Source organism: Halichondria panicea, chromosome 15 (assembly GCF_963675165.1).
Source record: "Halichondria panicea chromosome 15, odHalPani1.1, whole genome shotgun sequence".
NCBI classification, from domain to species: domain Eukaryota; kingdom Metazoa; phylum Porifera; class Demospongiae; order Suberitida; family Halichondriidae; genus Halichondria; species Halichondria panicea.
Genome location: NC_087391.1, coordinates 2922579 through 2940142, shown reverse-complemented (window position 1 = coordinate 2940142; position 17564 = coordinate 2922579). Strand labels below are relative to the sequence as shown.

Genomic DNA, 17564 nt, shown 5'->3' with positions numbered 1-17564 from the left:
TACTTCCGGTATGGAACTCTGTGTCTGGACACTCAAATACGTCATCCAGGTACGTAGCTACTGTAGCTAGCTTGGCCTTGAACAATAATGGGAAATGTGAATACTTTCTTGACTGAAGACGATTATCAGCAGATTCACGATGAAACTGGATGTAAGTAACTTTGTGTAAACTGCTAGCTATCTGTTCAAACATTTTTCATGCAACTCCATGCAGTTTCGGAGAGTCAAATAAGGCGTTTGTACTCAAGGTTTGCCCACCTGGATAAGAGAAGCAAAGGATACCTAATGTGAGTACTCTTGTCAGAGGGGAAACGATTTATCCAATACCTGTATTGCATAGAGTAACCGCGGCGGTTATGAGACAATAACTCCACTATACTTAGTTGCTTTCACCTAAAATTTTTAGCACAAAAAGATATACACATAATTATGTATCAAAAACCATAACAGAATATTTAAGATAATCTATTACTTTACACACAATTTTTACAAATATGAATAGTGCCATCAGTGGGCATTTAGGGACAGACGTTCTAATTAAGGGACGAACATTATTTTAGTTATTTACATAAATCACAAACATAACTGTCCGGGAGACGACTCCTGCTTCTCAACTTCGTGCATATTTAAAGTCATACCAACGTACACATTTGTCACAACAGACCCATAAATCTGAATCCTCAGAATATACTTTACCACACGTTGGACAAATTGCATCATCTCTTGTGTCTTCTGTATATTCTGTATCATGTTCAGCAGCATCTTCTCTAGTTGCATCTCTGTCTAGAGTGAGTCCTTCCACAAGGCTTTCTACACCTTTGCCCTGATGTTTTGTTTGTTTGGCTTTTTGTTCCTTTTTTTGATTTTTAAGTATTTTTTTTTCGGCTATTTTCTTCTCACGGAGTTGTTTTCTTTCAAGCTTTTGCAGTTCGTTTTCTTTCTTCTCTTTGTGGGCAGCATCTGTGACACAAACGGTTTTTTTATTGATGCCAGTCTTTCTTCTCCGCCCTGCCCTGGTGTCTCCTTAGGTTTAGGCAGGGAAAGAATGTCACTGAGGTCATTGCAAGATGCTTTAGCTTCAGAGTCGGGGGATTTGGAATTAGTTGTACACGTCCCACTACTGTTGGTTGAAGCAGCAGGCATACTTGAGCTACTGACATTACTTAAGCAGCGTTCTGGGTGATTAATTTTAATCCACGCAATGTATTCCGTGTCTTGAATGTCATAACCTTCTTCAAATCGTCGTGCAAAGCACTTTTCTCTTTCAGGATAAAAAAGCAGCAGCTGTTCATTATCGTCTTCCTTTTGAAGGGGTGGGCCGTCTGCTTTTCTCGAGAGGGCAATAGATGGTGCCAGTTGCCTATCATCCACAGAGCTTGGATTAAAAGGATAAAAATTCCTGTCTTTTTTAAAGCCGCTCAAAATATTCAATGGAGTGAAACCTGTTGTATATGCTTCTCCCACCATCGAGGCCAGAATATCAGTAGTGATAACTCTTCCAGGATTTTGCTTCATGTAGTTACCACAAGCCTTATTGAAACTTGATTTAAACGATTTGAAAACCCCAATATCTAGAGGCTGGAGAATGTGCGAGGTATGGGCTGGCAAACATAGCAGGCACACTCCATTTGCACGGGCCATCTCAATCAATTCAATGGAAGTATGAGAGCTATGGCCATCTTGTATTAGCAAAACCGGACGAATTGGAGGTATGCTGCTTAAAAAAATTCAAACCATTCACAAAATAGCACGGAATTGACCCAGCCGCTCTCACTGCCTTTAAACAGGGTGTTAGAGAATGCTCCTTCTTTTAGTTTATCAGGCACACATGTTTTTCGTGGGTATATCATCATTGGGGGCACTACAAATCCTGTTGCTGAGACACAAGAGAGAATAGTGTGTGTCTTCCCTCTTTCAGCAAAAGAAACAGCATACACATGTCTCCTACCCAATTCCGCAATGACTCTATGTGGCTTAAAAACAATTGTTACTCCGGTTTCATCACAATTGTATATTTGCATAGGCTTTGATACCAGATTATAAAGAGACCCTAGTTTTCCAAAGAGGTCGTTAATAGTTTCTTTGTTAGCAGAAATAGCTCAACAATATGATAATGCCTGAGGAGATCTAACTGTTAGAGTGGGCCTTCGTCTCATAAACCCCTCGAACCAAGCTCTTCCGGCACTTCCATTTTGGAAAGGGTGTGACCGCTGGCTTTTCTCGACAATAGAGTACGCCAAACCCATGGGTTATTCCAAACCCCATTTCACACATCTTAAGCAAGTATTTGGCCAGTTTTGTCTCTTCGTCCTTAGTTAACACAGTTTTCGGCCCAGGTCGACAATCGATTGCTACACTTCCATTGACCCTTCTCCTAAGCGTCTCCAGGGGAACATTGTACATTCTGGATGCTTCTCTTAGCAACATTCCCTCATTTTGTACTTGAGACACAGCAGTTTCCATGCTTACTCTACTCCACTGCTTGCGTTTAGCTGCCATCTAAGATATAATATTCAAAATTACTTACAATCAAGTGTGTTCTCTTTATAATTATCATGCAATTCAGATATGATTCCACATGGTCTAATAACCAGGCTCACGTTCCAAGTAAAACTAGCCCCTCCCAATAGTAAAGTCCAAGCTAGCAGCCTCTGCTAGCAGCCTATTCCATCCGGTAAAATGTAAATGTAAAGCTATTCTATGCACCAGCTGTTGGCATGTAGTTGTAACCTATGAGCAGGTAATGAATAAAGTGTCTCATAATACCCACCGTCCCATTATACCAGCATCAACTCTATAATTAGGGTTTCATACAGGATTTTTAGCCAAGGGGGGGAATGACGACGGCCATACGCTGGTGAAAATTTGGGGGTCCGGGGGTATTTCCCCCGGAGAAAATTTGGCAGAATGTTTGTTTAATAAAGGTGCAATTAATTGGAGGTTTTTGTACTATAGCTATACTATAGTATATCTACTGTAATTTTGTCGAAAAATCTTAGAGAACAGTAGTCCAGTCGAGTGGTCCAGTCCAGTGAATATATAGAGACACCCGTTCTTACTGCATTGTACACCTTCACCTCACCAGGCAAAAAAATGTTTTAAGCAAAACAGAAAAGGTACTCAAATTGACCTCTAGTGTGTGTACACAAAGCCTATGGTCCCACTATGTACATGCACTGCTTATAGGGGTTGTAAGATTTAAATTTCAAAGGGTATCATAATAATAATTGCATGTATACATGCATTTTGTGTACATTGTATGTAATCTCCCGTCTGAACTGTACCATGTGCTAGATCAAATGGATACCGTATAACGGGTAAGTTTCGCGGGTTAAAATATTCAAGTTGCAAAAAACGGTGGTTTTCGTGACTCGTTGCCTGCACTACGTTCTGGTAAGCCACGCCTTCGTTAAAATTCGTGGAGGTCAGCTTGCCCACGAAAATAACCAATATTTTACCCCACGAAAATTACCCGCTATACATGTAAGACGCTTTTTCTTAACTGGAATAATCATATCTGAATCACTGTACAATTTGGTATGACATCATTTTAATTTTTCATATTTCCAGGAGGGAAATCCCAGGGCTCCCACCCCTCTGTATGAAACCCTATTTGTGGCCAAATGTGAGCATGCAATCATACCCACCCATTTTACAATGCCCAGGGTTCTGCCTACAGTGGTCGTTTAGGTAAGCTGCGACCACCACTTAGCCTTCCGACCACTGCTTTACATTCTATAAGTACTGGCTAGTCTTCGCTTACCAGTTTTACTGTCTTGATGTGCCTTATATAGAGCTAACTATTAATTGAACTCTACTGCACATGACCAGAACAATTAATTTGAAGCTGCAGCATGGCTCTGTTGAGTTCGAGGAGTACTGCAGCTAGCTAGCTAGCTATACTCTGCCTTAAACCAAGGAGTTGGACCACCTGCTAAGGGAAATACAAGCTAGAGAGTGAGCATGCAACTGGGTGCATGCAGTTAATACTTCCAAGTATACTGATCATGACCCTGTGATGAAGTATAGCACCATACTGTACTGATGCAAGTACAACTATGTACATATATAATTATTTCAGCTGTATACTTACATGGCTTACAACACAAGTCATGCATGTTCAAATTTGTGTCCCCCTTCCCGTACACACCCCCTGCATGGGCGAATTTTCCCCCATCATTTTTGACCACCTCTCAAAATTCCTGGGCAGAACCCTGAATGCCCCACCCATATTTGTTTGCACATGCATGTAACTGTAATTCACCAATAGAGACACAAAGAACGTAGCTAGCCTGCCTAGCTAGAGCTGAGACTGGTAGTAGAGATCCAGAAAAAAAAGGGGGGGGGGGCAATTGCCCCCTTGCCAAATGTGTGTTCCACACAACATTTAGTTGGTTAGCCTCGAGACCAGCCGTTCGAAAGAATGCCTGGTCAAGTTCCAATGTAGAACTCGTTTTAGCTGACTCAGCGAGTGGTTAGTTGTGACATGTTTGCGGTAACCGCAAACACAACAATACTACGGGGGTGTGCATGCGTTTGCAGTGTGAAGAAATAGAGATGGAAGCTATCTGACAGTGCCCGACAACTAGGAATCAAAGATAAACTGTTGGAAGCTGTCCTCAAGTTAGTTGAAGGCCATGACAAAATTATTTGTATCACTTCCTGGAAAATCTATCATAATTATATGCTGTTCTGCCACTTGTCTTTGACAAACTGAAAGGTAATAAGTAATGAATGCAGATTAATTTTTGAATGCTGATTATAACAGATTAATACGTGCCACATCCAGATTCGTCTGGAAGTATTGTTTTGTTGTATATATAAGCCCTTTGTCATTTCTCATCATGGTTGATCGAAGTTCTAAATTTACTCGGAGCGGTTGAAAGCAGAATTTGTAGGAGAGGCACAACTCGACCAATAAGCAACAAGCTTGATGGAGTAGTGCAGTTAGTATTTATAACTCTGGAGAACATTATGAACAATGCTTGATATATAGAGATGTGCTCCAGAGATATGCTCGAAGCTTGTGGCATTAATAGTGGATGAAGCCCACTGTGTTAAAACATAGTGGGATCAATTTAGAAGAGCCTTTGCAGCGCTTGGTGACTTACGCAGTATCATACTGTCGGTGGGCACGTGAAGTCAATCAATGGACTGGTGGTTTAGTAGTAGCAAGAGCAGAAAGGGAGCTAGCTAGTTGGTATCCAATCTCGCTACAGGGGTTTCAGTTTCTGGGTGAAGAGAGCAATTCCCACAAACAACCAGTTTTCCTAGTGAAGGCTGCATGATGCTAACAAGAAAGCTCGCTTTGCCATCTAAAGTGCTGGTAAAATGAAAGCACCGCAGGTGCTGATGCCTCGGTGGAGATGGAATTTATCGGTGTGATTATATAATTATACTTAACTCAACTATAATTAAGTCGGATCGAGTTAATGAAAGAGGAGTAGTGCTTGACCCAACTGGTTAAGATCGCAAAGATTGAGCCCCACCCACAACTACATTGACAGAGTTATGTCTTTACTTCCATCGCATTGTAGCCTTTACGAGAAATTGCTTGGTTTGACAAACAGTTTGGAAGTTTCTTTACTGTAATACATGTACATGTAGTTGAAACGATTCCCTTGACAGAGTCCAGTCCATTGATTGATTTCACGTGCCCACCGACTTGATTTAGCACTTGAAATCGGTGAATGTATTGCCACTATAGCCACAGATAATTAATTAAGGACTGTAGGACAGTAAATGTAAGTACCTGAACCATGCCCGTCGTACATGGCACACAAGTAGATAGAGAATCTTAATAAGGTAGAGAGTGTTACACCAACTGACAGAGGAACATTGGAACATTTGTTATATCCCACACAAAATGAAATTTTACATACATACATGTGTGTGGCATACATGCCGCACTATATAAGAGCATAGATGTAGGAGAGAGGGATTGGAAACGGAAGTGGGCCTCGGAAAACATCCGCGCCTCGCTTTCTTGTCTTCTTTTCTTGCCTCAAAATGAGGAAAACTCATTGCATAAGCGGTGAAAGAAGAGGGAAAGAGACACAATCAACACAACAGTGCATTGGTGGTACATGGTAATAGTAAGGAGAATGTGCAGAGCTAGTGGTATTGGATACTTGTTTCACAGTAGATATAAAATCATCAGAGGATGCTTAGTTCCCTGAAATTGTGAATGTATTTGTGACACTCAGAGGCTTCTCTTTTGCTGCCAACTTAATTAAATGAAAAAGAAAACCATCAAGAAGTCCACTAGTTTGAGGCAATAACCATGATCATTCATACGACAAGATACATAATACACCATGTAACTTTCTTAATAATAATTTATTGTTTTCACTTTTGATGAATCAATTGTACTATATATATATATACTAGGCTGGTGAGCGTACATTTCAATTTCCAATTCATTAAGTATAATTACATACACTTGGAGACAGCAAAAACACTCCACAGCACTGCCAGTTGCTTTCTAAGTGTAAAACGAGTGGGATCAAACCGAACAACATTAACAAAAACTTACACGATAAAAATGATTATTATACAGCTATAATTATGATTAGTTTAGCACTCTAATCAGACAGTCTTAGATGGAGAGAAGCTGGTGAGGTATACAAGGGTGTATATATAGCCGGAACAGCCGATAACATTTACGAGGGCGGTGACGTGTAGGGGTGTAGAGAGGAGGGGTATTCTTCTGTCTTCTTTTCTTCAGCGTACTCAGTAAGTTTTGGCTTGCGAGGTATTGCTATATAAAATATAGATGAAACAGCATTTGTAGTAGTTAAATATCTCGGGCCTACAGGCCCTTCACCACAATCTACTACCGGGCCAATAACAATTATGAGGTAAAAATAGGTGACTACACATTCATGCACACAAAAGCTATACATCCACCTGATCCAAAACTAATGCTCTTGGGGTGATTACCAATCATAAGGGAATGTATGCCTAAAATTAAAATTTCTGTAACGCTTAGCGTATTCCCAAAAAAGGGATCTTTAGTGGTGCTCTTTAATTTAACTTTTTTCTAGCACTAAATTCTACCAGCTGATGTATGACTAATTTTCTTTGGCTTGGGGTGATACCACATGATTTACCAACAAGCATATTGAAGTATACGACCTAAACATTAATCATTTCAGAGAAAAAGGGATAAATGTGTACAATACAAGATTAAACTTACCTAAATTCAATGAAGAAGATAGTTGCAACGGTAAATAGAGCTTGAACAATGGTTATTCACTATCTATATAAAGCACAGTTGCACTGGATACTGGAAAACTTGACAGAATACTAGTGACAACTCATAAAATCCTAGATTTGCAATAATCTCAGTTACCCGCGAAGTTCCTGGGGAATACATTAGCCCTCATTAAGCGAGGCGCGGATGTTTATCGAGGTCATATGTGAAGTACATTGAAATCTACTTCCGTTTCCAATCCCTCTCTCCTACATCTATGATAAGAGCAGTTTGCGTGCATACAACAAGAGCAGCACATGTGCAGACCGCATTCACGGTACCTTTATGTGGCGGGGCACTACATTTTTGTAAGGCCAATTTCCAATTAGGTTGTGGTGCTTATAGCTAATCAGAACGTTAGTTTTAATTGCTTACTTGCAGTGTCATATTTCAGAATAGTGTATACGTACGTAGAAAAACTTGTCCGTAGAGTGTACTTATAGTAGCTAGCTGCAAGAGTGAGAAAAGAGTCACAAAGCTGTACTGTTTCATGCAGCAGCTATTAATAATTTATTGACTTTTCATTATTTTCTAAGGTCGTCTTACGATAATGGCAATAATTATCATCTGTGCTTCTGACAATAGTTGTTTAGGGTACAAAGTGATTGTATGTTTCATGTTTTGTTCTCGCAGTAGGGAAGATATGATGTTAATACCAGAGCTGGCAGTTAACCCACTCGGAACACGCATTATTGAAGCATTCTTCACAGATGAGTAAGTTACATTATGTTCACAGGTCAAGTATCTTATTACCCGAGGCATGCGTGGGCGGCCATGGGCATAGTAGTTCGTTGGTTTGTTTGTGTTTGTCTGTCTGTTTGTAATATTAGTATGTGAGTCTACTCACCTGGATGCCACAGCACTTCGTTTACAGCATGGATAGTCTTAATTCACACAATGTATTAGTTTTAATAGTGGCAGATTTTGATGTTAAACCTTCGTTGTCAAATAAAAACGAGTAAAAGCTAAGAAGCTTGTGACTAGGTGTGCTTACCTGGATTCTATAGCACTGCGTTTACAGCATGGGTAACCTCCACATAACAATTAATTACCCGAGGCGCGCGTGGGCGGCCACGGGTATAGTAGTCTGTCTGTTTGTTTGTTTGTTTGTTTGTGATTGGCTTTTCTACTCACCTGGATGCCACAGCACTGCGTTTACAGCATGGATAGCCTTCACACAACAATATCTTGGTTTAAATAGTGGCAGATTTTGATGTTAAAGCTTCATTGTCGAGCAAAAGCTAAGAAGCTTGAAGCAGCTATATAACTAGCTACTTCTTCTCACGTGGCCTTGATTACGTAGTTGCAGCTGAAGTGATCCGCACCAGGAACAATTGATATAATTTTAGTAGAAAGCTAAAACTGTGACTGGTTAACCGGTTGTTGGCTGACTCTGGATCCTATACTCCAGCCTGGCAGGAGCCATACCTCTCTAAGTCTAACACTCCAGGCTTCTTTGCTGTGATCCCAGTCTAGTCCACAGTACATGTCTAATGTGACATGCATACCATGTACCACTAGCACTCAAAGTTTCAGCATGCCTCCAGTCTGGTTTAGTTTTATTGCTTTTGAGTTGCTCATACATGCTACATGCACTGCATTATCACTCTTCTATTATCATGTCACCAGCCGAGGTATTGCACTTTAGTGCTCTAGTTAACCCGAGGTGCGTGGGCGGCCACGGGTTATAGTAGTCTGTCTGTTTGTCTGTTTGTTACAAACGTTTGTTTGTTTGTAACGAGTATATCTACTCACCTGGATGCCGTAGCACTGCGTTTGCAGCATAGGTAGTCTTCACACAACAATATCTTGGTTTAAATAGTGGCAGATTTTGATGTTAAAGCTTCTTTGTCGAGTAAAAGCGAGCAAAAGAAGCTAAGAAGCTAAAACTTGCCACGTGGCCTTGAGTCAAGGTACGGGATCACTTCAGCTGAAAATACGTAGTCAAGGCTTGATTATGTATTTTCAGCTGAAGTGATCCCGTACCAAGAACAATTGTCAAGAAAGTAGAATTGTGACTGGTTGTTGACTGACTCTGGATCCTATACGTACCCAGCCTGGAAGGAGCCATACTTCTCTTAGTCTAAGACTCCAGGCTTCTTTGCTGTGATCCCAGTCCATAGTGCATGTCTCATGCATGCACGTACGTTGTTACCCGAGGCGCGTGGGCGGCCACGGGTATAGTAGTCTGTTGGTTTGTTACCCGAGGCGCGCGTGGGCGGCCACGGGTATAGTAGTCTGTTGGTTTGTTTGTTTGTTTGTTTGTTTGTCTGTTTGTCACTAGTATATCTACTCACCTGGATGCCATAGCGCTGCGTTTGCAGCATAGGTAGCCTTCACATAACAATATCTTGGTTTAAATAGTGGCAGATTTTGATGTTAAAGCTTCTTTGTCGAGCAAAAGCTAAGAAGCTTGAATAAGCTTGTGACTAGGTCTGCTTACCTGGATGTTCTAGCACTGCGTTTACAGCATGAGTAGCCTCCACACAACAAGTTAGTACTTTAGATAGTGGCAGCTTTCGGTGTTAAAGCTTCTTTGTCTAATAAAAGCGAGCAAAATGTAGCTTGAACAGAACTTGCACATGCGTTACTTATAACTGAAGTGATCCTGTACCAAGAACGATGGAACAGGGTCACTAAAGTAGAAAGCTGTATATACCAGGAACAATGGAAGAGGGTCACTAAAGTAGAAGCTTGAATATAGCTCCTGCTGCTGACTGGGATCCTACTCCATGCAGAACCTGGAGCCATACTTCTCTGAGACTCCAGGCTTCTTTACTGTGATCCTAATCCACAGTGCATATATCTATAGTACCACTACCTGTTCTCAAATGTTTCAGCATGCCTCCAGTCTGGTTTAGTTTTATTGCTCCTGAGTTCATCACTATATGCACTGCATTATATTTCTGGTTTCTTTATAATCATGTCACCAGCCGAGGGTTTGCACTTTAGTGCTCTAGTTTGTTTGTTTGTCTGTTTGTTTGTCACAGGTATATCTACTCACCTGGATGCCACAGCACTGCATTTACAGCATGGATAGCCTTCACACAACAATATCTTGGTTTAAATAGTGACAGATTGTGATGTTAAAGCTTCTTTGTCGAGCAAAAGCTAAGAAGCTTGAACAAGCTTGTGACTGGGTCTGCTTACCTGGATGCTCTAGCACTGCGTTTACAGCATAAGTAGCCTCCACACAACAAGTCAGTACTTCTAATACTGGCAGCTTTCGGTGTTAAAGCTTCGTTGTCTAATAAAAGCGAGCAAAATGTAGCTTGAACAGAACTTGCACATGCGTTACTTATAACTGAAGTGATCCTGTACCAGGTCCAGAAACAATGGAACAGGGTCACTAAAGTAGAAAACTGTATATACCGGGAACAATGGAACAGGGTCACTAAAGTAGAAAGCTTGCTTTAGCTGACTGGGATCCATGCAGGACCTGGAGCCATACTTCTCTGAGACTCCAGGCTTCTTTGCTGTGATCCTAATCCACAGTGCATATATCTATAGTACTACTACCTGTTGTCAAATGTTTCAGCATGCCTCCAGTCTGGTTTAGTTTTATTGCTCCTGAGTTACTGTGCAAGTCATGCATGCATGATGATGATAACAACATCACTATAATTATGGCAATGCACTGCATTATATGGTTTCTTTATAATCATGTCACCAGCCGAGGGTTTGCATTTTAGTGCTCTAGTTAGTTTAGTTTTATTGCTCTTGAGTTGTTGTGCTCTGCTAGTCATACATGCTACATGCACTGCATTATCACTCTTCTGGTTTCTTTATTATCACGTCACCAGCCGAGGGTTTGCACTTTAGTGCTCTAGTTACCCGAGGCGCGTGGGCGGCCACGAGTATAGTAGTCTGTTGGTTTGTTTGTTTGTCACAGGTATATCTACTCACCTGGATGCCACAGCACTGCATTTACAGCATGGATAGCCTTCACACAACAATATCTTGATTTAAATAGTGGCAGATTTTGCTGTTAAAGCTTCTTTGTCGAGCAAAAGCTAAGAAGCTTGAATAAGCTTGTGACTAGGTGTGACTAGGTCTGCTTACCTGGATGCTCTAGCACTGCGTTTACAGCATGAGTAGCCTCCACACAATAAGTTAGTACTTTTGATAGTGGCAGCTTTCGGTGTTAAAGCTTCTTTGTCGAGCAAAATGTAGCTTGAACAGAACTTGCACATGCGTTACTTATAACTGAAGTGATCCTGTACCAAGAACGATGGAACAGGATCACTAAAGTAGAAAGCTGTATATACCAGGAACAATGGAACAGGGTCACTAAAGTAGAAGCTTGAATTATAGCTCCTGCTGCTGACTGGGATCCTACTCCATGCAGAACCTGGAGCCATACTTCTCTGAGACTCCAGGCTTCTTTACTGTGATCCTAATCCACAGTGCATATATCTATAGTACCACTACCTGTTCTCAAATGTTTCAGCATGCCTCCAGTCTGGTTTAGTTTTATTGCTCCTGAGTTGCTGTGCAAGTCATACGTGATAACAACATCACTATATGCACTGCATTATATTTCTGGTTTCTTTTTAATCATGTCACCATGTACCAGCCGAGGGTTTGCACTTTAGTGCTCTAGTTTGTTTGTTTGTCTGTTTGTTTGTCACAGGTATATCTACTCACCTGGGATGCCACAGCACTGCATTTACAGCATGGATAGCCTTCACACAACAATATCTTGGTTTAAGTAGTGGCAGATTTTTATGTTAAAGCTTCTTTGTCGAGCAAAAGCTAAGAAGCTTGAACAAGCTTGTGACTAGGTCTGCTTACCTGGATGTTCTAGCACTGCGTTTATAGCATGAGTAGACTCCACACAACAAGTTAGTACTTTTGATAGTGGCAGCTTTCGGTGTTAAAGCTTCGTTGTCTAATAAAAGCGAGCAAAATGTAGCTTGAACAGAACTTGCACATGCGTTACTTATAACTGAAGTGATCCTGTACCAAGAACGATGGAACAGGGTCACTAAAGTAGAAGCTTGAATAATAGCTCCTGCTGCTTTAGCTGACTGGGATCCTACTCCATGCAGGACCTGGAGCCATACTTCTCTGAGACTCCAGGCTTCTCCTATAATCCACAGTGCATATATCTTTAGTACCACTACCAGTCTACCTGTTCTCAAATGTTTCAGCATGCCTCCAGTCTGGTTTAGTTTTATTGCTCCTGAGTTGCTGTGCAAGTCATACGTGATAACAACATCACTATAATTATGCACTGCAATATATTTCTGGTTTCTTTATAATCATGTCACCAGCCGAGGGTTTGCACTTTAGTGCTCTAGTTATAAAGTTAGTACTTTTAATAGTGGCAGCTTCCGATGTTAAAGCCTCGTTGTCGAATAAAAGCGAGCAAAAGCTAAGAATCTTGAACTTACACGTTGGCCTCTAGTTTACAGGCGTCGTTTATTCGAGGTATGTATTTACAGCTGAAGTGATCCTGTAGCAGGAACAATGGAAAAGGGTCACTAAAGTATAGGAAGCACTCTCTATTCCGTATACTGGCCAGTACTGGCTGGCACCAAACTAGGTTTTCAATGTGTTTTTATACATTTATTACGGTCGGATGGATATAACGTTTTGGGTGTGGTTTGGCAAAATAGAGAGCAGAATGTTTCATATTCACTTCATTCAAACTTGGCCACTTCTTTATTGCCTTAAAGCGCCCCCCGGGGGGAGCCCAACCCACATCAGTTACAGACATAATTTTATACAAATACTCCGCATGAGCTTAATTTCCAGAAAAAACTACCGTTTTCGAAATTAAGCCCATCCCACATGTAGCTACTTTGTAGCTTGTGAGCATCCGAATCACCAGAATGCATAATTATGGTATCGGTGCAGGAGAAATGGCAAGAGCTCAATAGAGACAATTAACTTCCGCCAGTTTGTCAGGACCCTGGCTCGATTCAAAAAGTCTCCTCGTGCCCAGGAGGGTGGTCTCAACACTAGAGACATGAAACTCGACTGTAAGTGCTAAGATATGTAAATCAAAATAATTATAATAATTATTGATTTCCTTCAGTTGTATTTAAAGTTTATGATACGGATAGAGATGGAAAGATATCAAAAGAAGATTTACAACATGTGAGTTACATGTACAGTTAGAGGCCACATTTGATGTTTCTGTTCCTGTTGCGTACTATACATGCTATGGTTTCGTAGTTATTAATAATTATTGTTTATACATACATGTATATCAGCATGTACCATTTGCTACAATTCCAGTTTGCAGTATGTGTATGCTGTTCAATATATTGCAAGCTGGCTCACATGCACAAAAAACGATTGTTTTGCCTATGTGCAAAAGCACCCAGAGTACTACACAAACAGCAAAAACTTTAATTGCGTACACACATGTAAAACTTCGATGATGAATTAATGCGTTACCTCCTCTGTATACCCAGGAATAGAGGGATTGGAGACGGGAGTAACTCACGTGATCATTTCACATTGATTTCCTCTGGGTGTGTGCACAACCATCTATATTTTCCGGCACAATTACGTTCGCGAAATGAAGTAATATCACTTTTAGTTAGATAATATATAGTCTCTTGAGACCTTAGAATTGTGTATAAAAAGGCTACACGTGTCCTGTGCTTTATTGAAAGTGAGGTCCAGAATTGACTGTGGTGCTCTAGAGCTTGAAAACTAATTGGTCTGTGCCTTTTAAGAAGCACTGCCCTAGCCATAATAATTATGATGTTTTGCCTATAGATCCTGCTTATTAATTTTGTGTCTATGTTAATCAGAGATACAAAAGAAAGGGGATTGGAAACGAAATTTTTACGAAATTTTTGCGTGAAGCATTCCGTGTTATAGGGCGTGGCTAAAACTACAAAGGATTATATTTATAGTCAGCATGCTCATTACCAGTCTTGACTGCTCTACAATGTGCTGTACATAGAAACAGTGAAATTGATCATTTTTAATGTTGATTTTTCTAAAAAGTAAAGAGAATTTAGCTCTAAAAAGTCGACTAAGCCATGCAGCCACTATTACTAGACAAATAAATGCTATGCAAGAAGAAATAGCCTTTACTATGAAGTCGTAGGAGGGACAGGCCCGTGGCGTGTCTAAAAGTATACTAAAGCAGTTTGAAGGACTATACTGCAAACGTTTATGAACAGTACAGCTTATTTATAGCATGAAGCCATTCTATGTAGCACTTAGATACATAATAACCAAGTCAAGCAATGTCCTTTGCTGTTTTGACTTCACAGGAGGGACAGAGAAAAGTTGACATAGAGTAATTCAAGCTAAACTCAAAAAAATTGGAAACAGAGTAAAGACAACGGACTTAGAGCTTGTCAGTGGTATAAGCTTACTTCTCTCAAGTATCTCCCAGGCCCTGAGTGATCTCTAGTGGATAGGAGAGCTAGAAACCAGGGATACAAAACTTTTCCATGTAATTATTTGCGAGCGCAATAATTACACGGAGTGCTTCACCGGATGTCAGTCCTTTTACATAGGGCGTGGGCGGTCGTTTCCAATCCCCTTTCTTTTGTATCTCTGTGTTAATTGAATAATTGGTACATTTCCTTTCTTTTGTATGTTTTTACATTAAAATGCTAAAAATAATGGAGGCTGTATAGCTCTGTGTATGACTCCTCTTTTTCTGTAGGTGTTAATACTCAGGATATTTTTCGGGTAACATTACGGGGAAATCATCCAATAATTTTTCGCATGTGCAAACAGTCAATAGCAGGCCAAGCCTTGTGAAGGAGGCCAGTCTCATAGCTGCACTACGTTCCGGTAAGCCACGCCTACGTTAACATTTCATGGAGGTCAGCTTGCCCACGAAAATAACGGATATTTTACCCCACGAAAATTACCCGCTATACGGTACTACGACTCATAAACTAACAGGAGATATAATACAAGAGAGATAGACAGGGATTAGTTAGGTAAAGTGCTGACTCAGCTGGATCGAAAAGGCTCGGTTTTAAGCGTATTTATGAGACTATTGATGACTACAGATGACACGTGTCCAGCCTCCTCTGGGCACAGTTCACCATCTGAACTGTGCCATATGGCAGATATTGGCACAGTGTTTCCTTTGATGTCAGAGGTCAAAATGCAACAAAGATATGTATGCAAGAGCATAACATGCAGGGTTCTCCCTAAAGCGTGGTAAACTGGCGCTGCGCCACTCTGAGGAAGTTATCAGCAGCTAGCCATACTAAACTCAGCTGCTAGCTGCTAGCTGCTTCAATTCTGAATCCCAGCAATAATTATTATTTGTGGGTGGGGCTACTTATGCCACGTGGCAGATTATTAATCTAGATCGAAACAGACAAAGCTTCCGTCACTGTTATACGTTCTCTTTCCAATTCTAAGTTCAAGCTGCAGCTTTTCACTAGGGGAGCACTTAGCTGCTTTCTTCAAGCCAATCACTTGCGTTTTGAGTTGGTTAGCATTACACCCGTCAGAAGCTCTACCGAGATTACGCCCCCCTCCCCCCCCTCCCCCCCCCTCCCCCCCCCCACCCCGGCATATTTTCCTCGAGAATACGCCCACCAAGTGAGCAGTTGTCAAGAAAAGATTTAGCAGTTTCTTCTGTAAGCTGGTTAGCTCTGAATATAGCTATAATTATTGCAAGTATAAGACACAAGGACAATCTTCTTTGAATCTGTGTTGAAGATCAAGTTTTGATGCAGACTTGTATATATACCTAGCTACTTTATCCATGCATTACCATTGTTGTATTTCAAGAATTGGCAGGCAGACAGAAAAGCTTGATGAGTGGGCATAATTTCGAGGCAAACACCTAGGTGGGCTTAATTTTGATACTGTTTTCGAAATTAAGCCCATCCCACCTGTAGCTGCTTTGTAGCATGCAATTAGGGTGGGCGTAATCTCGGTAGAATACGGTAATTATATACTTCCTCAAATTTTAGGTGTTATCGGCAATGGTAGGACTGCACATACCAAAGGATCAGGTGAGCCATAATTATTACCCAGAACTTGTTGATTACATCATAAACCACAGTTGAACTCCATAGTACGGAGGACAATGAAGGAGGCGGACGAGAATGAGGACAATCTCATAGACATGGGGGAATTCACTAGGGTCAGTGATGGTGGTGTTGTAATTGTGTAGGCTTGATAGTGTAGCCAATGCCTGTAATGTTTGATCTCGAGGCTGGTGGTAAGTGCATAATTAAGCTTGTATCTGCAAGTACGATGTACTCTCATTTCTTTTCTCATTCGCAAATGCAAAATTGTCACCTACCTTAACCCAAAACACTGTATTGTGTTTTTGCAGTGCCTGGAGCAGTTGGACCTGGATGACAAAATGAGTATCCGATTTTCGCAGACTTAAATCTAGTAATTGCAATTATGTAGTAACCTGATTTTTATCCAGATGTTTTCAGTTGATGATATCATAGTGCAGCCATGGTAGTATGTATAGAGGTGTGAAGAAGGTAGAACGTATCATCTACTGTAATTGTTTTTTGGTTTCGTTCAGCCCAGCTGCATGGTGCTACAGCTAGTACATGGACATTTTAGATAAAATGGGTGTGGTCTAGCTCAAGTGAAAACATTTAAGACACGACTAATAATGAGCTAATTATCGCGACCTTTTATCTTTGAACGATTCGTCTTTTCATTCTTTATAACCTCTACATAATTATTGGGACACACAGAACAGTACTGTAGTATGAGTAACAGGCACACAGAGCAAACTATAGAATTAAAGGGTGAGTGTCATTGATGTTCTTCATGATTAGAGACGCTCTGAACTAATGTTCCAGCTTTATCACAGAGACTGGGGTGCTTATCACAGCGATTTTGGAGACAGAGTACCTGGGGTGCTCCAGTCCTCATAGGGATCCTGTAGACATGATCAGGAGTGCTGAGACAAGATTAGAGTGCTTGGGCTGCTTCTCACAGGGATCTTGTACTTCAAGTGCTTCTTGTAGGAGTCCTATTACCTTCAGGTTCTGGCAACTTGGCCATAGCAGTAGGATGATATATGCTGCTCTAGCTCTTAATCTTGTGTTCAATATGTAGAGGTTATAAAGAAAAAAAGGCGAATCATTAAAAGGTCGCGATAATTACCTAGTCGAGCGCCGCCGCCCTCCTTGAAGGAGGTCGGGAATCAAGCCTATCCACAGTTTTGTTCTGGCCTGTTACGCAATAGTATCATGAATATCATTCATTCTATGTGGGTGCTAACCAAATATCATTTATTAAAGTGGGTGTTGGCCTCGCCTCTCAGTCAATCCAACGTGTGCAAAATTCACACGTGGTACAGTTGAGTGGGTGTGATCACTCCCCTTGAGAT

At 40.9% G+C, this 17564-nt stretch overlaps 1 protein-coding gene and 1 long non-coding RNA gene across 4 annotated transcripts; one reads left to right on the top strand and one right to left on the bottom strand.

Moving 5' to 3' along the window:
* Window positions 1-7: 7 nt before the first annotated feature.
* Window positions 8-16669, top strand: LOC135349222 (calcineurin B homologous protein 1-like). 3 transcript variants are annotated; one of them, XM_064547727.1, is made up of 8 exons: window positions 8-151; window positions 215-287; window positions 7892-7969; window positions 13118-13242; window positions 13299-13360; window positions 16174-16215; window positions 16266-16346; window positions 16542-16669. In XM_064547727.1, the coding sequence occupies exons 1-8, from the start codon at window positions 88-90 to the stop codon at window positions 16596-16598; spliced, it is 582 nt and encodes a 193-aa protein (XP_064403797.1). In that variant the 5' UTR covers window positions 8-87; the 3' UTR covers window positions 16599-16669. The 3 variants fall into 3 exon arrangements, with proteins under 3 accessions (XP_064403797.1, XP_064403796.1, XP_064403798.1); XM_064547726.1 differs by having other exon boundaries at window positions 7889-7969; XM_064547728.1 differs by lacking the exon at window positions 7892-7969.
* LOC135349223 (uncharacterized) lies at window positions 6265-8070 on the bottom strand. Its single transcript, XR_010398888.1, has 2 exons — window positions 7199-8070; window positions 6265-6760 (listed from the first exon to the last, which is right to left on the bottom strand). It is a non-coding gene; the product is annotated as an uncharacterized LOC135349223 (long non-coding RNA).
* Window positions 16670-17564: the final 895 nt, after the last annotated feature.

What these genes read in the sequence shown, in the direction of transcription:
- LOC135349222 (XM_064547726.1), top strand. Translation starts at nt 88, where the DNA reads ATGGGAAATGTGAATACTTTCTTGACTGAAGACGATTATCAGCAGATT. An exon ending in GATTCACGATGAAACTGGAT is followed by an intron (nt 152 to 214) that starts GTAAGTAACTTT and finishes AACTCCATGCAG; the next exon opens with TTTCGGAGAGTCAAATAAGG. An exon ending in ACATGGGGGAATTCACTAGG is followed by an intron (nt 16,347 to 16,541) that starts GTCAGTGATGGT and finishes GTGTTTTTGCAG; the next exon opens with TGCCTGGAGCAGTTGGACCT.